At 36.1% G+C, this 25672-nt stretch overlaps 1 protein-coding gene across 1 annotated transcript in view; it reads left to right on the top strand.

Annotated features, from left to right (window-relative positions):
• Eys (eyes shut homolog) overlaps positions 1–25672 on the top strand; it is a 1581889-nt gene that overhangs the window by 1430790 nt on the left and 125427 nt on the right. The window contains 1 exon segment of the mRNA XM_071613805.1: positions 671–843. Within this exon segment, the coding sequence (XP_071469906.1) occupies positions 671–843 (173 nt within the window).

The raw sequence follows: 25672 nt of genomic DNA on the forward strand, positions 1-25672 counted from the left end.
GGGCTACTGTTACTTTAAAGAGGGGAATGGATACAGGGAAGGCAGAAATAACAGATTCTAAGTCACTTCCCCCTCCTGAGAATGCTTTCCTGGCAAGTAAGAGGAGTATTTTTTCCTGAGCTCTGCTTTCATAGACACTCACAGCCTGGGGCCACCAAACCATATTTTAAGTAGGAGAGTTGTATAGTCATTACAGCTCCCCACTGTGCCTTTTTTCAGAATTACACAAGTGCAGCTTTTGGAGGACTTTGCCCTCAATATAGGGAGCTTATCACAGCTTAAAATTCTCCTCTGAGCTTTGAGCCTGAGATGCCTTTTCCTAATAGACATTTGAAGCACTTTATTGAAGCAGCAGCACACATATTTAATGAATCACTGAAAAGGCACCTAGTGTGAAATAAAAGATGAGATAAATCAAAAACAAAAATAGATGGCTTAAAATAGCTTTCATTGCTTCTGACAATCTATAAAGCTGTCCATCTGCTTTCAATATAAAACACACAGATAAAAATACTCAAACATTAAAACACAGAAAAAAGGGAAAAAACTCCACTTATTAGATAAGTTGCAATTTTTGTAGTTTTATTTATATATGCATGAGTACATGTGCATGTATGTGTATAAAATATCAGTTGTTTTCTGATTTTTGAAATTGCTTTTCTTTTCTCAGTGATAGTGACAACTGGTTTTGTGAGTGTCCAAGGCTGTACTCAGGGAAGCTGTGCCAGTTTGCAAGTTGTGAAAACAACCCATGTGGAAATGGTGCCACCTGTGTTCCCAAATCCGGAACAGACTTTGTCTGCCTCTGTCCGTATGGGAGATCTGGACCCCTCTGCACTGACGGTAAGACATTAAACATGTGGCACAGGCAGAGAGAGATGAAGAGGACAGAAGTGACTTAGAGACATAAAGGATAGCACCTGGTGGATCAAATACATCAGATTCTTTTCTTGGTTCTTTTCAAATTAGTTGAGACAAGACTCACTACTGACACTGATCACTGAGCAGGTGTTTCTCATACCTATCAAGTAATTGCAAAAGACATAATGAACTTTCCCTGAGGTTAGACTGCAGAAAACCTCTGCATTATAAAATCTCAAAGTCAATCTAATAATAAGAAAGTAACAAGGAAAATCAAGAGCAATACATGGAACCAAAGTATCTTATATCATTTTGGCAAACTGAGGGCATAATAGTAATAAATTTACATATCATAACCCAATTGTTTCACATTTAAACATAACAAAATTATGACTTGGTTATTATATACCAAGAAATTAAATTATGAAGAACAGTTCTATGCCTCTCCTTAGGAAAATTCAGGATGTGGAAAGCCTAAATTGTACAAAATAACAAGATGCTATAATATAAGATTACTTTAAGAAGCAAATTGTCTAAGAATTTAGTGTTAGTTTGATATCAGCATGAAATCAATGTGTATATAAATACTTTCAGAAATAATAAAAAGTAACATATTAATATTTAATCAACACAGGACCAGATCTGTTTCATCTTTATTTTTACCATGAGGTAATAAACAATCTGGGAACGTTGGCATATGTCTGTAAACTCAGATGCTTGAGAGGCTGCGACAGGAGAATTGTGAGTTTAAGGCAAGCCTGTGTAAATTAGCAAGAACCCATGGTGGTGGGGATCACACACCAGAGCTCATGCTTGGCAAGTGCTCTAGCACTGAGCTACTTCCCCATCCCCTGAGAATTTTATTCAGTGTGAGGCAGTGTTATACTAGATGTTAATCAAAGCCATTTTATAAAAAGAAAAACATCATAGACTGCATGAAGTTGAAATCTTGACCTTTCCTATAAAAAAACCTCATGTTTCTCAAACATAATCATTCCATTTAGATAAAAGTTTTTCAAATGATGGGTCCATTCCCAGTCTTCTGACAAATCTTCATAATTCTTTCCAAAGTGGTCGCACTAATTTGTTGTCCTACTAATAATGTATGCGTGCACCTTTCTCTCCACATCCTAACAAGCATTTACTGTTATTTGTATTCTTGATGATTCTCATTCTAATTGGGGTGAGATGAAATCTCAATGTCTATTTGATTTGCATTTCCTTAATTGCTAAAGATATTGATTTTTTCATATATTTGTTGGCTATTTGCATTTCTTCTTTTGAGAAATGTCTGTTTCATATGCCCATTTTGATTAGGTTATTTGGTTGGTTTTTGGTGGAGTTTTTTTGGGAGGCGGGGTGCTTTTCAGTTCTTTATATATTCTAAATATTAATCTGTTGTCATAAGAGTAGCTAGCAAAGATTTTTTCCTTTCTGTAAGCTCTTTCTTCAAGGCCATAGCTATCCCACTCCTTTATATTTATCCAAAAGAACTAAAACCAGCCTACCATATGAAGATGATATATGCATACCATCATTTGTAGTAGGGCAATTCACAATAACCAAGGTATGGAACCAGACCAGATGACCCTCAATAGACAAACGGTATAAGAAAATGTGGCATATGTACACAAAGGGTTTTACTCGGCCATAAAGAAGAATAAAATCATGTCATTTGCTGTTAAATGGATAGAACTGGAGAACATCATGCTAAGTGAAGTAAAACCAGCTCAAAAAGTCAAGGGTTGAATGTTTCTTTCATATATGGAAGCAAGCAAGAAATAAGGAAATTTTTTTTTAAAGGGGGAAGTGAATCTCATGAAAATAGAAAAGAAAGCATTGGAGTAGAAAAAGGGAATACAGAGCACATGAGCAGGGATGAGAAAGGGGAGGAATTTCAGAATAAAAATTGAACAAACTTTGCTATGTGAATATTTGAGTATATCACAATAAATTCCTTTTTTATGTATAACTATAATGCACAAATTTAAAAATGGATTAATAGAAGGAAGACCAATAAAGTAGAGATAGGGTATCAGGGTGAGTAAGGAAAAAAGGAGAGAGAGCAGTTCTGGGGATTTAAATGGAGCAAATTATGTTATATGCAATTCATAAATATGTCAACATTGAACCTCACAGTCTTATAAAACTATAATGCACTAATAATAACATATATTTTAAAAATTAACAAAAAAAAATTGAAAATGCAATTGGTTGCAATAAATTTGATTACTAAGGAATGAGTCATCATTTTGCTTCCCAGTTGAAGACTGATTAATCATATAAAATAAGAAATGAAGATTTATATTTATATATCTTCACATATTCATGCACCAAAAAATGATTGTTTATTCCCATCTCTTGGATTTCAATTAGGGTTCAAAAGATGCAGAGATTTATTGATTATTGATACAGGAAAAATAAAACAAAATTTATTAGACTACAAGTGTAAGTAAGAAAAAAACTCCTGCATGTACCATCCAGAGGAATTTCTCAAAATAATCAGCCTATCCATTAATATGTACTACAAAGCTACAAATCCAGGTAAAGGTATCAGAAATTTAAAGCTTGTCAAGAAACTCCTGCCCTCACAGAACTAGCCTGCTAATTGAGGAGATGAAAATAAAATAAAAATGGTTCAAGACACAAAAACAAACTTCTGAGAGGAAATTATGAAAGAAATAAACCATAGTGAGAGACAGTAACTATGGTGAAGGGCATTATTGTAGACAGGTTGTCAGGACAACAACTCTCAAAGGAGATATTTGAATGAACACCTAAGGAATAAGGAGCATGCCACATAAAATACAGGAAAAGAAACTGTCCAGATAGAAGTTTCAGAAAATAGAAGACAAGCAAAGATTGAACCTGGGCTTTTGGAAGCATAAAAGGGTGCTGAGACAGGTATGTAAGCATCATAGTCCATTTGGGCTTCTGTAGCAGGATATTACAGACTGGGTTGCTTATAAAGAACAAACATATATTTATTTCCCCATCACAGAAGCTGAGAAGTCCAAGGTAAAAGTGCCAGTAGATCTTGTTATGGTGAGGGATGGTTTCCTGGTTAGTCCTCTCAATATATCCCCAGTGATACAAATACTATCCAGCTGGTTTATAAGGGCACTAAACTCATTCATGAAGACTTTGCCCCATGACCTAATCATATACTCTCAAAGACCACCCTTCTGAATACCATTCTATTGGGGAAATTTTTTTGACATACGAATTTTTGGAGACATAAACAGTCTACAGCAACGAGTGAGCAAGGAAGAAAATCACAAATGTTGTTGCCAGGACCTGGATCATAAAAGGCCTTAGAAATATGAGAAGGTTTTGGATTTCCATTTCTAGATGTCTTAAGAAGCCATTGGAAAGTTTTTTAAACAGCCATTGGTGGGTCTTAAACAGACTTACATGTTTAGCTTAACCCATTTTGACTATAACAGAAGAGATTTTGGATGGCTATCATAGTAGTCATGATAAAAGATAATTAAGCATAGAACAGAGGGATGGCAGTGGAGATAGAAATGACTGGGTGCATTTGAAGTCTGTTCCGAAAAAAAAAAAATTGACAGAACTTGCTGGGAAGAGTGTGAGATGGGCAGACCCATGGACAACATGTAGAATTGTTTTACTTGTGTGAACGGCAGAGTAGATGTTGCTGCCATGAGGAAGAATAGGGACATAACAGAGTATTTTATAGGAGATCAGAGGAAAGCAAACCAGAGTTTTATTTTGTGAAGATAAAGAAAAAGATGCCTGTTTGACATCCAAATGGAAAGGACATGGAGACAGATGGATATATGATGTTGATGCTCTGAGGAGGGATGAGGACTGAAGACATTATTGGGGAGTCATCAAACAGAGATGTAGGTTAAAAATATAGGACTGTAGATTGTCTAAAGAGAAAGTACACAAAAAGAAAAGACAGTATAGATAAAGAAAATAACTTAAATGGAAGTAGGCAAATCCTAGAGAATCCCTCCAGGATTCCAATCTTCAGGGTTTTGGTGGAGGAGATAAAGCCATATTAAATATGAATGCCACCCTTTGACAAATGCCCCCATCATCACTCAGCCCCTAGGTATTGCTCCTTGCATGATGTGTCATTGTGTTCACCTGAATTCCCCTCAAAAGCAGAACCTCTATAAAAATTTGCATTTAAGTTGTTTATTTTGGAAATATAAAACTCCCAAGAAACAGGAATTAAAGCCTTAGAAAGAATAAAATGGGGAAAGAAAGAAAAGTCCATAGAAAAGCAGATGTGATGTTGAGCATGGCCATGGGCGATTTTGCTTGATTTCATTAGGATCTTGGGAAGAGCTATATAATGGTTATGCCAGAATTATCTGCCTAAGAAGCTCAAGAGAAAACCACTTAAACATTGGCTCTTGGTTCATTTTGATTGAGAGTTTTCCCACAGGACATTAATTTTTCCACACTTCTAGATTGTCATGCAATACTGGTGATATTGCTGACTCTCCCAGGCTTCTTAGGTTAGGCCTAAGTGGAAAAGAAACTGAAGCTCAAGGAAGGAGAGCTTAGTACATTAAGATCCCATAATAATCATTGAAATGTCCACTCTGGTGTTAGCTTCCTCCAGGAGCCATTTTTACATCAAACAAGAACTGATACTTTGTATACTCCACAATCTAGTGTGAGGTGGTACCCCAAATCATCTCAGACCATTCACTGTTACTAGGATGACCTCTATGAGAAAGTCCAGAAATGCAAAAAAATATATACTTATTAGAGAAAAGCATAGAGCAAATTAATAAGCCTAACCTATAGCAAAACTAAAACTACACAGTAGAACAAGCACAGAATAAGATCTTTCAACCTTTTTGTTAATACCAGAGGATGAAAAATCAAGTAGTTCATTTCGTCAGCAGTTGTGTCTCCTCCATTGCACTTTTCTTTCAAATTATGTCCACATCTACCATCCTAATATATTCTTTGGGGAATAATAGAGCATGTAATTCTAACATTTTCTACCCTGCTGATATTTCCATTGGGGAATTCATTCTGGAGGGAGGGTGACAGTGATGAATAGAGCTGAGCAAACAAACATTGCAAATGGAAAATTTGCAGCTGTCTTCCCTTGTAAAGAGCTTAACTTTTCACCTCTGCATTCCTCATTCTCACTTCCCCTTGCCTATTACAATAATGTATGATTTTTTTTCTTGTTTTCTTAGCCACATCATTGCAAAAATAAAGAGGGGATGTTTTATCTTGTCTTTTTGTCCTCATATTCCTTCGATAAATATTTCTTAGGTAATTTACCTTATTCTGCCAAACTTGGATATCTTCATGGGAAAACAGCCCTTGAGAAAGACAATAGAGCATACACTACTCTGGAATAAATCTGCCTGGGTTAAAATTCCCACACCACTACTGACTAGCCAGCAGAGTGGCCTTGGGCAGGTCATTTGGTCTCTCTGTACCACATCTTTAGTGAGTCTAATAATAGAATCTAACTTGTAGAGTTCATGAAAATTAAGTCAGAAAATGCATGAAAGTGCTTAACACATCACTGAACATATAGAAAAAAAAAATTGTTTATCAAGAGTGGTCAAGATAGTACTCTTCGCCTACAGGGCACTGGTACCACTTGTCATTGTAGGAAAGAAGGCTGGATCGCCATCCTGACTGAAAAGAAATCTCTCTAGGATGTCAATGGAAATTAAAATTAATTTCCTTTGAAGAATGATTTCAAGTTGATGACACTCTTTGCAGTGATTAAAGATACGCTAGGGTATTACAAAATCAGGGAGGAAAGCAGCGCTGCAGGGACATGGATGATCACCAGGCTATTTAAGGACAAGATACCTCTGTAAAGCAGCTTAATGTCAGGCTGGCATTTTGTAATGGCATATTTCAAGTACACGTAATTTTCTGTCATGTAAGCTCATAACTCTTTTGATGGCATCCACTCTGATATGATCAGGCTTCCTCTCTCCAACTCAACAGCTGTTTCATTACCCTGCTGTTAAAAGCATCTCAGGTTCCTTCATTTCCCACAATGTTTAAATCTGTATTTTCCAGCTCATGGTTACAAAGAAATGTTAAAAGATCAAGCCCAATCCCAGAGGGGAATGAGGTGACAAGGGCAATTGTGGCCACACACGAAAGTGCTCAGGAAAGTGATTCCTCCTGCTCGGAGCTGAAGGCAGCCTTTGAGTGGTCTGCATTTTTCTTCTTTAAGAGCTGAGGAAAATTGCCTTTCCTTTTGCTCAGTGGGAAGATGAGGACGGCCTGTCTTTCACATTTCCCCTTATTTCAGCATCTGTAAAGAAAAAAGTTAGGTTGACACATATAAAAAAGCAGCACTTAAGTACATATTTCAATGTACACTGAAATGTTCTTGAAAAATAGTTTTGGTGGACTCATGCTCCCTAACCCATTGACATCTTGAATTAATACCTCTCTTTTATCCAAGTGGTAGTCCTAGCAGAACAAAGTTGTTTATCATTCCAAAGTTATCATAAGTAGTACTTTTTGTTTTGTGTTTATAAACACAAATATTGGGAAATATTTCCTGATCAAAGGTTTTCATTGGATTTATAAGTTTCATATGTCTGTTTAATGACAGAGCTTTTCTCTAAAGGCATTGTGCTTTCTACCAATGACTGGTATTAGTTTTTATTAAAACAGATATGTAGTTAGATATATTAAATATATGTAAAATATAAAAACATAACATGCACAAACATGCACTATATATATATATATATATATATATATATATATATATATATATACACATACATATACAAACATAAAATTAGAAAATATGGTATTTTGACTTGGAGAATTAAACTAGTTCTAGAAGAGTCTACTAGTTGTCTGTCCAATATATTTTGTCCAACTTTTTCATTAATTCACCCCTGATATTATTTGGGACAGTGATGTACCCAGCTAAAATTTCCCTGCCTCCCTTAAAGCAGAGTGTAGCCATGGGACTATGTCCTGGACAATCAAACACATGCAGAAGTTTTGAACTGTGTCATTGACCTTTGGGAAACCTCCTTAGGAGCAGTATGCCCTGTCCCCCCATCCTTCCTCCTTCCTGAAGCATAGAATATAGACAATATGACTTGAATGTCAGAAGCCATTGGAATCATAACTTTGAGAATAGAAGACATATGCTAGGTTGATTCATAACACGTAGCTCAGAAGTGAACATCACACAGGGTCCACTGCTGACCAACCATGAAATGGTTCAAACAGAGACTGAAGAGAAGATGAGAGGGAGGCATCTAATGCTCCCAGAGAAAGAACAGAAATCCAAGGATCTTTGCAATTCAGGGAGTAGAGGAATAGGCTTTAACTGTGGAAAGATATAAGGTGTATATTTTGGTGTGTGTGTGTGTGTGTGCTTAAGATGAGAAATATTTGATTATATTTATGTACTATTGATAAGATCCTGAGTAAAATTATCTTACTGCAAACATTCATGGGACATACATTTTAAAGTGTTTTTTTTTCCTGTAGTCTCATTAAAAAACATAATTCAACAGGTGAATAGAGACATACCTAAGAGCCTTACTTTGCAATGGTATGTACTTCTATGAGCCTGAATATGTCTGAGTTTGTTGGCCACTTACTTATTATTATAAAGGGTCTATGCCAGTTTCTCTATTGTATACTGGCAAGTTTTATCTGGCCCCCCTATTCTTTTTTGTTGTTTTTGTACTGGGATTGAACTCAGGGACACTCAACCACTGAGCCGCATCCCCAGCCCTATTTTGTATTTTAGAAACAAGGTCTCACAGAGTTGCTAGCATCTCACTGTTGCTGAGGCTGGCTTTGAACTTGTGATTCTCCTGCTTCTGCTTCCCAAGCCGCTGAGATTACAGGATAACGCCACTGCTCCCAGCTCCTTGTATTCTTTATAGGAAATTATTGGAGTTTTGTTGTGTTTTTTTTTTTTTACAGACAGCCTATTTTCATGTATGTAGAAATATTTTTGTGGGGAATGTTGAAAACTTATGCATTTGTAAGTTCAAATCGATCAATTGGCTGTATTGTTTTTTGCTTTTTTGTGAAAGTATTGAGTGACTAATTTTTTTTTGAATCCTTACTTTAAATAAAAAAGGTAGTGAACCTTAAAAAAAGAAGAAGAAGAAGAAGAAGACATATGCTAGGATAGTAAAGCAAAAAGCTGAAACAAGCTTAAATCCAAGATAACTATAAAACAACCAAACCAGCCTGAATTTGCCCACCAACAGGCTTTGCTAATAGAAGAAAATTATATATTTTGCTTAATTAAGCCTCCATTTTTGTTAAGTTGGTAAGTATTAAATGCTGCTAAACCTAATATTTACTGATACAGTCAGTGCCAAGATTTCTCTGAACTGTATATCCTGATATATTTTCTTCTGTTTCTAATTTTGTTCATAAAGCCTTAGATTCCTTCTCAAGGAGAAAGGACAGAATTTCTTTTATTGTCTTATTTACTTTATTTCCATATGATAAATTATAATTTTGTAAAATACATTTTTTTGGAAACTAGTGAACATGTGGTAAGAGTATTATTTCAATACAAAGAAAGACCATGAGAAGCAACAAACTAGAAAACTATTTTTTCCAAATCAGCAAAATAATAAAAAGGTAAATTTTAAATCTTTCTTATGGAACTTCATCTCTTAACACTATCCCCATGAGATAGTTTTGAACAATCATGTCAAATGAAACATTAAATTCACTTGTGGATTTTCACATCTTGATTCCTAGGGAGCTGCAAATCTGTTATTGTCTGCTTCTAAATGGAGAACAAAGACTATTCACTCTCAAGCTCTTACTGTTTGCCTCCATTAGGAGAACAGTCAGAAGAACACTAAACCCTAAAGTCCAAATGCTCTTTTTGTTCCTGCAGCACTTTGTCATTGTTTAGCAACCTCCCAGAATTTTCCCTTTCAACACAAGTATATTTCTTGCTTATTAAAAATGTCTACTAAATGGATACACTGTACAGAATGGTCTCTCCTGAATACTTATGGCAAATGGATTTCAGAGACAATGTGTAGAAATGTAAACCTCTGCAGTTTATCCTGAAGCTCACCAGAGAATTTAACTTTGCATGTCTGTCAGATCAGGTCTTTCCACATAAGGTCATTTATTTGTAATCAAATGAATACTGTCAGATTCTACCACACCTTTCTGATTATGCTTGGTTGGTTTAAGAGCTATACTAATGTGATGCACCTGCAAGTTACCAAGAAATGGAGAGCAAAAACACATTTGCTATTTGTAAAAAAAAAAAAAAAAAAAAAAAAAAAAAAAAAAAATCTTCATAGAAACAGAAAATTGATTAGAGTGTGAGAAAGTTTATGCCACATGAAAAACCATGAAGTCAATATTTTATGAAGAAACCATGGAATTTATTGTTATGAATAAAATAAACAGAGGATGGAGATGTCTGTGTATGATATAAATTGTCTAACATCTTTATACCATGAGAGCAGCTATTCTGTTCAAGTTTTTCTTTGTAGCCACTATACATTTACATTGCACTTTTTCTAATATCTTGTCATTCCATCCTTGTGAACTTGAAAATTGTCTCCTATTTTTCTTCAGATAAAATACTAACTGCTTAAAATGATAGACAAGCCTGGCAAGATAGCTTATTTGATAGCATTAGTCACTCTCAGAACACTATTCATATTATTTTGTATATATCTTCTAAATGTTGGTCATACATGGCACCAGTCCTTCCCTGACAGTAAGCTCCAAAAGGTAGATACCATGTCTACCTTTGTCACCCCTGTATCTGCAGAGAAGCATATGGAGCCTGACATGTGGTAGGCTTTCAGATTTTTTCTGAGTTGAAAATAATTTGAAAGTTCTTCTGAATATTAACCTACATTGTTACCTTGAACCTAGTACCATGGCTTTTAAGGGACTATCAATAAAAATGTGCCAATTTTGAAAAAGTAACCTAATAAAATAATCAATGAATGAATACTCTAATATGGTATAGTTACAAAAGTATGTTCCACAGTACCAACATGCAACAAGGTAGCCCATAACAGAGAGTGAAATGAAGAGAATTTACATCTGTGGGAGTGCTCGCTGTATACCAGGCCCTGGGCTAAGTGCTTTACATTCATCTTCTTATAGGATCTGTGTAATAATCCAATGAGATATGTCATTATTTCTATTGCACAGATGAAGAAACTAGCATTCAAAGAGTTTAAATAACCAGTTAAGGTAATATAGCTTGCTATGATTTAGATATGAGATATCCCCCAAAAGCTCATGTGTGAGATAATGCAAGAATCTTCAGAAGCTTGACCTAATCAATTGATTAATCCACTCATATGGATTAACTGGGCAGGAACCATAGGCAGGTACCATGTGACTGGAGGAGACAGATTGTTGGGGATACAAATCAAGCCAAGATGGCGCCTGGCAGTTTGCCAGGAGGAGTGGTTTGTGAGGCAACGCCAGCGAGCCATTAAGATGATGAGGATTCCTTACTGGCTGACTGCTGTATCTAGATGATGTTAATTGAGTCAAGCTGTGTGTAATCAGTTAGGTATATATACCTCGGCTGTCCCGCAGAGAAGCGGTTCCGCTACCTTAGGAGCCTGCTACTTTGAGTTCTTGCTCAGTTCCTGCTGAGTTCACTCGCAATAAAGTAGTTCCTGCTTCAACCTTCAAGTTGCTTGTCACCTCTCGGTTATTTGCCCAGCCGGACTGCGGCAACAGATCACTTAGGGCATGTGGGATATGAGCACTCCATTGTGATACTTCACTCCAGTGAGTGAAGTTCTCTCTGCTTCCTGTTGCCATTTCTTGATCTGCCTTCCCCCATCATGCTCTTCTGCCATGATGTACTGCCTCATCTTGAACTCAGAGCAATGGGCTCAGTCACCTATAAACTGAGACTTTTGAAACTGGGAGCCAAAACAAACTCTTCCTCCTCTAATTGTGCTTGTCAGGTTCTTTTGTTCACAGCAGTAAAAAAAAGTTGGCTAAAACATAGTTCATGAGTGGTGGGTACACCTGGAATCTCTGGCTTCAGTATTTCTTTAGAACACTATGTAGTGCTCTTACTGCCATTTTAGGAGTTCATAGTGCACAGGAGCACAGCAAAAACTAAGAAGTCCTATAGTAAGGACACAGATACAACCAGGTCACTCTTACTTCTCACACAAATCTTTGGGGTTCCCAAAGAGGGATATGTGCACTCCATTGTGATACTGCAAGATTACTTCTCTTTTCCTATCCCAATCCTTTAATTTTTATGATTTATGTTTCATGATACCAACATTATATAAGTTTATATGTAAATTTGTAAATAAATAATATATAAAGCATAATCAGAAAAGTTCAGAAACTACTGATTTACAAAATTCCCTTTCAAACAAGACTTGAGATTTTTATTAGTTCTATTGATTTCATAGGACTAATTTGAAGAAATTGATTGCAAATTATGCTTCAAATGCTTGGGATCTTTCCTCTCTCTCTCTCTCTCTCTCTCTCTCTCTCTCACACACACACACACACACACACACACACACACACACCACAGTTTATTATATAATTCCAGTTAGTTGGAGAAAAAGTGCTGTGGCACATTAAAAGCTGCTACTTTTGATGTTTAAATTCTTTAAAACCACCCATACACTCCAATAAAGTTAAGTTTACTTAAGGTCTCTACACTCATGCTAACTGGAGTGTGGAAAAGATTTCAGGAAGACAACAGATGCAGGAAAGAATGACCTCAACTAACTCTAACAGCAATCTCATCACAGAAAGTTAAGGATTGAATATGTGTTTATCTTCTGACCATTTTATCAAAATGGGTATGCCCAAATACAAAGAAACAAATAAGGCTACTTGGCCCTAAACTAAGAATAAGTGCAAGTAGGAGCTACTTCTATTCCTCTATCTGTGTTTCAATTAAACAAAATATTATTTTAAAAAATTTCTTACAATTAAATTATGCATTGGTCACATTTTTTGTTTTGTTTTGTTTTACCAAAACAAGATTGACACTTTAGAAGCATCATCATTGAACAGGAAAATTCCAAAATAGAGCACCATTGATTTTGTCAACTCAGAAAAATAAGACATTAGTCCAGCAAGGGAATTGATTATTCACAGAAAGAGTACCAATTACTGTAAAATTGACTAGTCCAAATAATTTAACTGGTAACTTTAATAAGCTCAAGTCTTATGCCTATTATTAATAATTTGACCACCAGGGTCTGGGATTTCTATCATTATGCATTTGTGAAACAAAGATTAAAGTGGGGGAATAGTAAAAGAAAAAGAGAGATGGGAAAAAAAAGGAAAAAAAGAGAAAGGAGAAAGGGAAGGAGGAGTAGGAAAAGGACAGGGAGAGAGACTTTCTGAAAATTATAGTTTGTAAGCAAATCCTGACTTTATATGTATTGACTTTGCACTAAGATAATTTCGTGTGTCCAATGTATCCAAAATCTACTTGTTTTCTCCAATGTTGAGTATTTCAAACACTTTTCCTTGCCTTACTGAGAAACAAAGGGTATGTCCAGAATTAAGGTAAAGTCTTGGATGATCAAGTTGTTATCCCAATTTTGTTGTTATGATGATACTGGAAACCCTAAATCTGATAATGAACCTCAAAAAGTAGTTCTAAATTCAAATATCAGAAATGTGGTGCATGTCTCAAAAGTGATTTGATGTGAACAATAATTTCTCAAGTATTTTTCTAAGGGGAGAGCATTATAGGGATTACTAAGAACCAAGTTTCCTATTCATTTCTGAAATTTAAAAAACTAAATTTAAAATCACATTATAAACAATTTAAAAAGTGAGCAAGAGTAACTAGCAAAAAGCTTACCCATTACTATACTTTAAATTATGTTCCTTTTCCATTGACAAAGTGATAGACAAATATATGTGTACTTCTAAGTCCTTTACCCCAGGGAGATAGCACTTGGCCCGAATGCTAGCCGTGAGCTAACTCTCTCCTGCCTCTGCCATTCAGTCATTTTAGAGCATCACTGGTGTTAGTGGCTTGTAAAGTTAACACAGCTCTTTGAAAGTCAGCATTTTACTGCCCATTTTGATTTGCATCCATGACTAAACACCTGGCAAGGAACATCTGATCTTTTCCAGAGGGCAAATCTAAATATTACACCTAATGATTCAGTCTCAAAAATGACATTTTGTAATTCTCTTTGCCATTCTAAAGCGGCCAAGGGTATTTCTGAATCTCATCTTCTTTATTCTTATGCATTAAATCAACCTGAAATTGTTAAAGTGGGACTGTTCTGCCCCCAAGTCTTTAAGCTCTAGAGAAGGAAGAGCTGTCATCAGAGTGAGTGGCTGATAACTCTGCTTGTTGGAGTGTATCCCTGTCACTCTCCAGGTGGATGGCTGAACATACACCTTGTTGACAGCAAACACCAAAGGGGACTTCCCTGAAGGAGCATCACAGTGGCTGCCTTGCTGAGTGAGCTCCCTAAGTATGTGTCAGAGTTGCTTTCTGCTTAACCACAGTGAAGCTGATTTTTCTGCTGTATCCACTGCATTTTAAATTTGATCATCTGTATATGCCTTAAAAATAGATTGTTTAAGAAATACATATTTCAGAGCATGTTTTTTTTTTTTTTATTGCAAAACCCCTTTACAGTGTTGCCTGTTTCTTACCCCCATTAAATCTCTCTCTTTCATGACTTGCTATACTAAATAAACACTTTCAAGAAAAATGCATCTTTAGGATCCTAGATTCTGAACTTATGAATTTTATTTATATCAGTTATAGCAAAAGCAGAATGGAAAAATCTCAATAGCCATTTCTTCCACATGTTACAATGGCAAAGGAATTACATAATTTTCCCATCCTGCAAGATAAAGAACTTAAGGCACCTCTCTGCCAATATTTGAAAGCTCTTTTGGTTATTCAACACTTGCTCTGTTGGAACAGGAGAATATCACAACACCTGTACAATACACAAAGGGCTGCAAATTTATGGGTGTATTAAGCAAAGTCTAATTATAACCTGATTAAAGAAAAAAACTCCCTTGATAAAAGTGTATTTCTAGAGAAGCAGCTTTTGTAAGAACTAACTTAGAATTGATTATATCCCAAATGTGCTACTTGGCAAAATTGAAAAGAAGGGTAAAAGTATTCTTAGGTGTAGAAAGCAAAAGAGCACCTCCTCTTCTTTTTCGCCCTTCATTCTCTAGAGTGAAGGGAAGTGAGATGCTGAAGCTTAGTCAACTCTTGATCCCTTTAATATCTGTATGCTGGTAATTAATGAACATCACCATTTAAGCAAGCTCAAACAGATATGGTTTTATTAACTAACAAATCCTTGCATGACTCTATAGCCAATCAAACTGAAGTTAGCAGCATTAAAGTGGTAGTAGTGTGCTGTGGGAGGCCTTGCACTGAAAACAGAGATGTGAAGCAAGGAACTGTGATCTTGAGCAAGACACTTCACCTCCTTCACCTCACTTTCTTCTTCAGTTAAAGAGTTAGAACTAATGGTCTCCCCTGCTTCACCTCTAGATGTTAATCAAGACCCTTAAATTGACAATTGGGAAAATAAAATTGCAAGTTACTCTTATTGATTCAAAATGAAGTTTTGAATCTAATTCCTTATACATCATTACAGTTTATTATGAAATGGCTAGTGAGAGCAGGTCTTGAGCGCTTGCAATCCAGACACAGTTCTGAGTGCTTCTAGGGTATCTCATTGAATCCCCCAAAGAACACAAAGAGAAGCTATTATTATTATCCCCACTTTACAAATGAGAACACCAAAAATTAGAGAAGGGAACTGACTGAATAAAGGACTGGCTAATTAGTGGCAGAGCTGTAATTAGAACTTTTTATGGCTCCACCTTGAAAAAGAAGGGAATCTTGTAATTTGCAGCAAAATGAATGAACCTGAAAGACAGTTTGTTAAGTGGAATGAATCAGACCTAGACAAATACCTTCCTTCTCTCCCATTTGAGTTTAAATAGCTTACCTCAAAGAAAAGAGTCAAGTAGTGATTACTAGGGACTGGAAAGGGTAGGGGGCAGAGGGTTAAAGATAGGCTGGCTAATGTGCAACAAAATACAGTTAGAAAAATAAGCTCTAGTGTTCCATAGCACTGCAGGGTGGTGGCAGTCTATGGCTGCCTATTATATATTTTACTTTTTACAAACAAGTTGAAGACAAGAGCTCAAGGGCTCTAAACATAAAGATAAAGAGATGGAAACACCAGTTACCCTAATTCATTCATTACATATTGTATATATGTACTGAATTAGCACACTGCATCCAATAAATATAAGCAATTATTTTGCGCCAATTCAAAATCAAAATAAAACGCTTGTTTTGAAAGCCTGTAGACCTATCTCTTAACTTTTACATTACTCTTACTCCCATGGATATGTTTCAAATACACAGATTGGTACACTGCATTTAACCCAAAAGTATTCATAAGATTATTACTGGTCATTTTAGTAAAACTTAAATAGCTTCCTCTTTAAAATAATAACTCAAATATAAACTTATGAATCATTGATGGAGTCTTTGCTAAGCAAACTGAGGCATTTGGAGAGATGTGTTAATTATCAATTATAACTTGACATTAGCAAAGAAATTTATTAAATTTTACCTCAATATGCTTTACTTTTCTTAGTACTAGAAATTATCTGGCAAATAACGAGATAATCAATGCATTTAATTATGTCATTCTAATTGTTTAAAAAAAACCTCATTCTATCATTTTTTTATTTAACAAATACTACTTAAAAACCTATTATGTGTCAGGCCTATCCTAAGTACTTGATACAACTTGTTAACTAAAGCAGATGTATCTTTTCTCTTCAATAAGGTTTAATATCTGCAAAGAAGATTAAAAAATGAATACAAAACACCCAGTTGTGATTGGTGCTGTAGAAGAAATAAACCGATAACATGATGAGAAACAATAGGAGGACTTAAACAAGTGGTCAGGGAAGGAACTTTCTTAGAAGCTGAAGAGATCGGAGTATATAAGACAAGGCAAGGGTGGCATAAATGACTTTAGAGAAACAAACTAACACCATGTCATTCAGGACTATGGAGTTCTGTTTAATAAATTTTATATCTTCAATGATAACTTATGGGTTTAAGGTGGGGTGTGATTTATATGCATAACATCAGTTGGGATTCTCTATTGAAAAAAGATTGAAGAGGGGATATTAGAAGGAGAATATAGAAAGGTAATTCTGTAATCCATATGAATGCAATATTTGAGCACAGTAGGAAAGAACTGGGCAGATTCAAGTTTCTCAGGAAAGAGATTCTATAGGAATTACTGACAGACTATGTTTGGGATGAGAATAAAGAGGAATTTAAAAGGGCCCCCAGATTTTTTAAGTTGAAGAACTTTAGATAGAATGTTTTACTAAAAGGTGAGAATAAACTACAGGTGGAAACAGGAATTTAGCATCAGATGCCTTTGGGATATGGAAGAGGAGATGTTAAAGAAGCAATTGTATAATGGATCTTCATCGTCAAATAAGAGGCCTGGTGTAGTGATATAAAGTTGGGAATTACCAGCACATAAACAGAATTTTAACTCATAGAAACATACATATATAGATATCATATATATATGACAACTTATAAAATATATGTCATATATATATATATATATATATATATATATATATAACAATTTATAAAAAATGCAAAGATAGTTAGTGGGGAGCTAACAACATTTATAATTTAAGTAGAGTAGAAATGGAGATCAAACAGATGTGGTCAGAAAGAGAACAGAGAAACCTGGATAACAAGTGCCATAGAAGCCAAGAGAAGCCCACTTCCAGGGAAAGGCTCACCTCATCTGGGAGACAGCATGTTTCTATTGAACTATCTGGCTTTTCTATCTAATTTCCATGGGGAAAATGCTAACAAACCACAAACCCTTGTGAGAGAAATACAGTCTACTAAAAGACTGAGTTTCCTTCGTAAGATTACAGAACATCCCCACTCCTGGACATCTTACCACCTGTATACAGGACTCCAGGGTAGTAAAAGATCACCACTGAAACAGCTGCAAGATGCAGAAACTTGCTCAGGAGAAAAGGGAAGGCAGCAGCCCAAAACCAAAAGGGAAGCCCAAAGCAAAGACACTAGAGGAATTCAAAGCATCTGGCACTTATATCTTTAACAAATATGATACAAAGCCCAACTCCAAGACAGATAAATATAAAACTTCATGCTAAAGTCCATTTATCTCAGTTTCTATTCCAGAACACATCATTTCCAGCTTTCAAGATATTTGAAAAAATTCCAAGTCATGCTAAAAGGCAAAAAGGGAAAGAAACACAATTTAAAGCATGCAAGCAACATAACCAGACACATACACAGTAGCTTTTTATTATCAGATGGATAACTTCAAAAAAATAGACATAAACATCACTTACTATCATATGGGCATTAAGAGAATACAATGGAGAATCACAGCCTCTGGGACAGGAGTCCCTTGTGTTTTTCCTTTGCTAGCAAAGCAATAAAACTGCTTTTTGCTTTTTCTCAAAACTGTGTCCCTTGATATTGGATTGGCATCAGGGACAAGAACCAAACTTTTGGTAACAAATTTGGCACCTTAAATGGGACCCTAGAGTAGCTTTCGCTTCAGCTTTCTTGGGCAGGCCTGTCTCTCCAAGGAACCCCAGTTCCATGCTGAGGATTCATGGTGCTGGAGAACCTGTTGAAAGCCAACTGCAGGAGAGTTAGCAGACAGGGCAAGTTTGCCTTGGGTCGAGCCAGAGGAACTCTTTGTAAGCGCAAAGGGAGGGACTGAGGGACCATCCCACTAGCTGCTTAAGCTCCTTTTGCTTTGGGGAACTCCTGCCTTCTCTCCCTGAATGATACAGATTGCTCCATTGTGGTCCACTTTGAGAAAAAGGAAACTGAACTCAATAAAGTCATGACACCCTTGACCATCTGGTAAGCCCCCTGTTACGCACACTGAGACCCTTGATTCCACATCTGATTCTTCTTCATGGGAACATCTGGTCCCACTTTGTGGAGTCATCCGTGGCACCACTGGAAGAGGAGTCATGGTTAAGCAGGATTGAAGAACCTAGAAATATTTATTCACTCCCTTCTAGTCTGTCCTAGGTTCTCATCTGTTTGTTAGACTTGGGTTCAGGAATTCCCTCTAGTTGCATATGTTTTTTGCTTTGTTTATATCTATTACTGTCCCTTTTAAGACATGGGCAATACTGTGTTGATCCTACAGGTAATCTCTTGGGAAAGATCTTGGCTGGTCTGTCTGTTTTAAAGGTTCCTATCTGTTGGCCATGGATTTCTAAAAATCCTCTCTGGTTGTCTATCTCTGTGTTTTTTGTTTCATACAATCTTGCAGTTGGAGTTGGTCTGTCAGAGGTAAAGTAAGAAAGTATCATCTATAGGTATAAGCCTATCTAAGATAAAGATAATGTTTCACTGTAGCAATCTGCCCTTCAAATAGCTTTCTGGATTATTATACAATCTTGAAGTTGGAGTTGGTCTTTCCAAAGGTAGATGGAAGAAATCTGCGTGTGCAGATCTGTCTGTTTTAAAGGTTCCCATCAATTAGCACTGGTTTCCGTAATCCTCTTCTCTGTTGTTGTTGTTGTTGTTGTTGTTGTTGTTTGGTCTGTCACTGGCCCTTTAAGACATAGATGATTCTGTATTGATCTTACCAATAGTCTCTTAGGCAGAGAGATCTTGACTGAATGGGCTACCTATAGGTATAAGCCTATGTAAGAGAAAGATGTTTTACTGAAAAACAATCTGGCCTTTGAATGGTTTTTCTGGACTATTATACAATCTTTCAGTTGAAGTTGCTCTATCAGGGATAATATATGGAAAAGATTTTGTATATACAGGCATTTATGCAGTTGCATGATAAAGGGTCTGAAGAGTCAAGAACTAAATTGAAGGTGCCGAAAGGAACTGCCTCTGGTGTGCAAAGATAGCAGGACACCAGAAGAAAAGGTTTAAAAGGATTTAAATCCTTTTTTTTCCATATCTTTATTTTATTTATTTTTATGTGGTGCTGAGGATCGAACCCAGTGCCTTGCATGTGCAAGGGAAGTGCTCTGCCACTGAGCCCCAGCCGCAGCCCAAGATTGAAATCTTTCAAACCCAGTGCTGGCACTTTTAGTCCTGTTTCTCAGCCTGGCCCCAGGAAGCCATAGTGATCTCACCATGGGTCAAGGACACCAGCCCTAAGCTGGAAAAATAAATCCCAGAAAGGCTGCCTGAGCTGCAGAAAAATGGGTAAAAATAATCTGGCTTCTGCCCTGACTTCCAGCCCCTTTTACCCCCGGGGGGTGGGGGGGGGGTGGAGGGGATAGAGGCTGCTGACCACAAAGGATATGGCAGTAGCTTATGACCTGGGGACAGAAATAGTCTCCTCATTTTAAATCTGACAGGACACCCCATGTGGCCAGTGGATCTCTGTCATTGGGACAAAGCAATTCATGCTGTGACAGTATCCCATCAAGCTCAATTCCTGAGGAGAATGGCAGGATAACGGGTGCACCCAGGGGGGGAAAAAAACAGAAACTAAGGGTAACCTGTGTCTTGTTGGCAGCCTCTGCAAAGGGATCTTCAAAAAAACTTAAAGTATGGAAAGTGTCTCTTCCATACAAATATGCCAATTTTTTGTTTGTTTATTTTGTTTTTTGTTTTTCATTTTTTTTTTTTTAAAGGCCCAAAAGGAGACTCTGGGTACAATTGACAGTGGGGAAATCATTTAAAGTTGATGGCATTGTGATAATGATAAGGGGAAAATGGTCAGGCTCAAAAATATCTTGTGTTTCAATCCCTAGAAAACCACCTGGGAGAAAAGATCACAGCACAGTTTTTCTATATGTAAGCTTGTCTGATCCCTATCCTGAAATGAAATTTGTAAATTTAATGCACAGGTAACATTTATAAGGATTGTTTCAAAACACAAATTTAAGAAGGGGTCTGAAACTAGAAAACAGATAAGAAAGTTATAAGTATGAAAATATAATTTAGTATGAAAAATTAGAAGGTAAAGGAAATGTTTTTGGATAAGAAAGTATTTTCCATGGGAAAGTAATACTCTTGTGCTAAACTTCAAGATGAAAGAGAGGACAAAACTAAAGATGTAAACAAATTATAGAAAGTCTAAGTAAGTTGCAAAAGGCTTGTAGAAGGTAAGTCTCAAAAAGTTTGTGTATGTGATTAAATTGGCTATAATTAACACAAAGTTATTCAAATTTTAAGGTACTGATGAGCAGAGTCTGAAACATTGATCTGATCTTATCTACTGAGACAATTTTCTTGCACCTGTTAGGTTTTATTACTTAAGGAAAGAAATCTTAAAGGAATTAGGGTTCATACATGTTTTAAAGTCTTTTAGATGATTGCTTTGTAACTATTTAAATAAACAACTATTATTTTATGCCATGACAATGTAGTTGACACTCTAAATATATGTGATTAGATATACGTATGCATCTAAGAACTATATCTAAGTCTTATCAAAGTGTTCTGTAAAAGTTTATAAAACAAAAGTTTATGTAAGTTTATCAGCAAGATAACTAATAAATGTTCTCTTTACACATTGTATCTGACATAAAAGGGCCACACTGTCATTTGAAGACCATCTTATATCTGTTTGCTTTGAGTAAGTCTAGTTCTGATCATTAACACTGTATGCTAATGTATGAGAGATTTAAGGCTATCCTTTGACTTTTGCTAATGCTGCTAACCTATGCAGACCTGTGATTATCGTTACCATACACTATGGATTCTAAATTGTACTTTAAAGGTTAAATGTAGTTAAATATAAAGCTTAGGAGATCATTTTGCCAAGTTGGTTCTCTCCAAACTTAAATAATCTGTGGCAATAATCTCCTTCAGATTTATACAGAAATAACAAATAACAAATTTGGTTGGTATTTATGTCATTTAAGGGATAAAGGTAACCTGCTTTCAATAAGGTGTACATAAAATTGTGTGACAGTAGAATGTATTTTGACATATCATATATACATGGAATATAATGTCCCATTTTTGTGGTGTACATGATGTGGAGTTACACTGATTATGTATTTATATTTGAACATAGGAAAGTTATGTTTGAGTCATTCTACTGTTTTTTTTCCAATTCCCATCTCCCCTTTTTTCCCCTCACTCCCCCTGTCCAATGCAGTGAACCTCCCTTTTCACCCATTGGGACTCAGCATCTGCATGTCAAAGACAACATTTGGCCTTACACTGGGATAAGAATTTACATATATTTTTGGAAGGTAATAAGAAGAGCCTGTGCTGCTTCAGTGTAACAATTCAAGGTGACAATGTAAAGCATGGAAGCATTTTGCCACTTTTTCCACAAAAAGAAAGTTAAAAGCTCTCTTAGGATCCTACAGAATGGAAGAAAATCTTTGCCACCTGCACCTCAGATAGAGCATTAATCTCCAGGATATATAAAAAAAACTTAACACGAATAAAACAAATAAGCCAATCAATAAATGGGCAAAGAAATTGAACAGACACTTCACAGAAGAAGAAATATGATTTGGTCAACAAATATATGAAAAAGTGTTCAATATCTTTAGCAATTACAGAAATGCAAATTAAAACTACACTGATGTTTCACCTCACTCTAGTCAGAATGGCTATTATCAAGAATACAAGTAACAATAAACATTGCAAGGATGTAGGGAAAAAGGCACACACATACATTTCTGGTGGGACTGCATATTGGTGTAACCACTATAGAAGCAGTATGGAGATTCCTCAGAAAACTTAGAATGGAACCATAATTTGACCCAGTTATCCCACTCCTTGGCATACTATAGTGACACAGCCACATCAATGTTTATAGCAGCTCAATTCACAATAGCTAAGCTAAGGAGACAAACTAGGTGCCCTTCAACAGATGAATGGAGAAAGAAAATGTGGTATATATATGCAATGGAATATTACTCAGACACAAAGAAGAGTGAAACTATGGCATTTGCAAGTATATGGATGGAAATGGAGATTATCATGTTAAGTGAAGTAAGCCAATCCCAAAAACCAAAGGCCAAATGTTGTCTCTTATATTCGGCTGCTAAATCCCAATGCGGGGGAAGGGAGGTTCATTGTATTGGACAGGGGGAGAAAGGGGAGATGAGAATAGGAAAAACAGTAGAATTAATCAAACAAACTTTCCTATGTTTATATATAAATATATGACCAGTGTAACTTCATATCTTGTACAACCACAAAAATGGCACATAATACTCCATGTATATATGATATGTCAAAATACAGTCTACTATCATATATAACTAAAAAAACAAATTTTTTAAATTTTAAAAATTAAAAAATAGAAATCCTCCCCAAAAGAAGCTGTCTTAGCCTTTGTTCTATTCATGTTTCAGACGTTATGTTGTATTGTATTATTTGTGAAGAGCCCTGCCTTACCTGAGATAAGGCTCTGCCTCTCACCTTATTCCATGTTAGAATGGTTCTAAAATAGACCTGACTTAAGCTCATTTAAAGTTGTATTCAAAAGACCAATTTTTGTTGTAAAGATTACTGCGATCTCAAAATAAACAGGGGATATAATACATAACTAAATAAAGGTCTAACATTATAAAAATCATTTTTCTTGGTTCACAGCTATTACACAAGCTAAATATATTTTTTCTCTATTAATTTCATTTTGTATTTTCCCCGTAAACTTTTTAAATCTTGCCTGTTAGTGTTTTACAGAGGTACTGCTTCTAATAAAGTAATTTGAGATAGTGTGCCATCACCTACAGGACAGACAGGATATAATACTGACCTCAATTACATTGAAGGGATAACTTTAGAATTAGACATGGAAGTTAAAACCCATTACTCCTACTTCAAGACTGGTGAAACTGGCCTGCTAGATATTTAAAACCAAAAACTTGGAGACCAAAGTCAAGGAAGTAAAAGGGCCAAATGAAATGCAGCCAACATTTTGGCCCTTGCCCTCCAAGGTCAGCCATGACCCAGAGAATAACAGGACCCCTTTCTGTGCCCTGCAACTCTGATGAGTTACACAATCTGCTGATCAGGAAGAACAAGAGAACCCAGGGAACAGGTAGCCAACAAGTGCATATTCTGCAAAAAGGAGAGTTACTAGAGAAAGAAATACCCCTGATTCTTCCAAGAGAAGCCACATATGGTCAGCCAGACTCTGACCTATCCTAGCAGATGGCACCACTGGTAGAGGAAAGCTAAAGGAGCTAAGAGACTTCGCACACATTCCCTATAGTGACCTCTGAAGAATCTCGGCTAACTCTAAACAGTAGGTAGAAACAAGGTCAGTTTTGACCAACTTGGTCTTAAATACCTGGCAGGAAAGTATAGCCAAAGCATGGTCCTACCTGGACATTTAAAAGGAAAGACAATGTTTTTGTTTGTTTGTTTGTTTGTTTTTAATGTAACTTAAGATGCCTACTTGTGTAAGCCCTACCAAAAGTTAAGTAAGGCTGGAAGCATTAAAGGAAAGGTTCTTGTGTGGGAGTACCTAATAATAACGATAACAAAGGACTCTAGAGTCACAAGTTTGTCCTGAGCCAATTTGATTTCATAGACTTCAAATCTTCCTAACCTCCTACATAGATAAATGCAGTCTGTTTTTCACTGGTATGATTATCAGTTACTCTCTTTATGGTTTTTAGAGACTGGCTGAAATAGTAATTGCTTTTGTGCTAATTATTAACAAAAAGTAATGCTTTGCTGTCTTGCTTATTGTTGTCTTAGCATGATCCCTGACCTATGTATGCCTTGTCCAGTTACCTGCCATTTACCACTATAGACCTTTGGACTGTGCTGATATTGAATATCTTTAACTGTTCATGCCCCACCAAATGCAGAACAAGAACTTCCCCCAACTTCACCCTCTTTGAGCAGAAAGCAGCTTGAATATATTTTGGCCATTTTTCCATACAAATGGAGTGTAGAAATTGATAATGGTCAAATGTAACAGTGGTCCACATTATGCTTTGAATACAGTCCTTGCTGCTCTGTCACTGAGAGTTATTTTTAAAATGAACATGTTTCTTTTCTTCCTCTCTCCCTGCTCCTCCTTAATCTCTCTCCCTCCCTCATCTCAGGGGAAACAGGATTACCTTTCTACCCCATCCTAGGCAGAGTTACCTGTCCTTGAGCACACACCCACCACAGAAACAAAGAAATTCAGGTTTGGGGGATGGCCCCAGAAGATCTCAGAAATGACTATCTCCCAAATCATCAAGTGAATTAACAACTCCAAACAGAGAACATGTGGAATGTAGCCTTTGAATCACCTCTTTAAAAGCCCCCTGCTCCCCCTTACTGGGCAGAATCACAGCCTCTGTGAAAAGAGTCCCCTGTGTTTCTCCTCTGCTAGCAAAGCAGTAAGACTTCTTTTTCTTAAGGGAAAAGAAAAATATATTATGAACTGCTTTATATCAATATATTTGAAAGCTTAGATAAACTAAAATCTTAGCAAAATCCAATTAATTAAAACTGACATAAGAAAAAAATAACAAATATTTCTATAGTAAAATTCATAATTGAAAATCTTCCAACTAAGAAAATTCAAAACTCATATGCCTTCACTCATAACTCTTGTAGATTTTTAAGGAGGAATTAGCATCAATCCTACCTAAACTCTTCAAAAGAATAAAACAAAGAGAAAAAACCTCCTAACACCTCTGTGAGGCAAATATAATATTAATATTGTAATCTTAATTTTGAACTTGGCAAAAAAAATACATGACAAGCCAGTAAAGAATACTGGTACAAAATCCTATACAAAATATTAACAAAAGAGTCCAAATATTATTAACTTGAAAG

Source organism: Marmota flaviventris, chromosome 6 (genome assembly GCF_047511675.1).
Source record: "Marmota flaviventris isolate mMarFla1 chromosome 6, mMarFla1.hap1, whole genome shotgun sequence".
Taxonomy (NCBI): domain Eukaryota; kingdom Metazoa; phylum Chordata; class Mammalia; order Rodentia; family Sciuridae; genus Marmota; species Marmota flaviventris.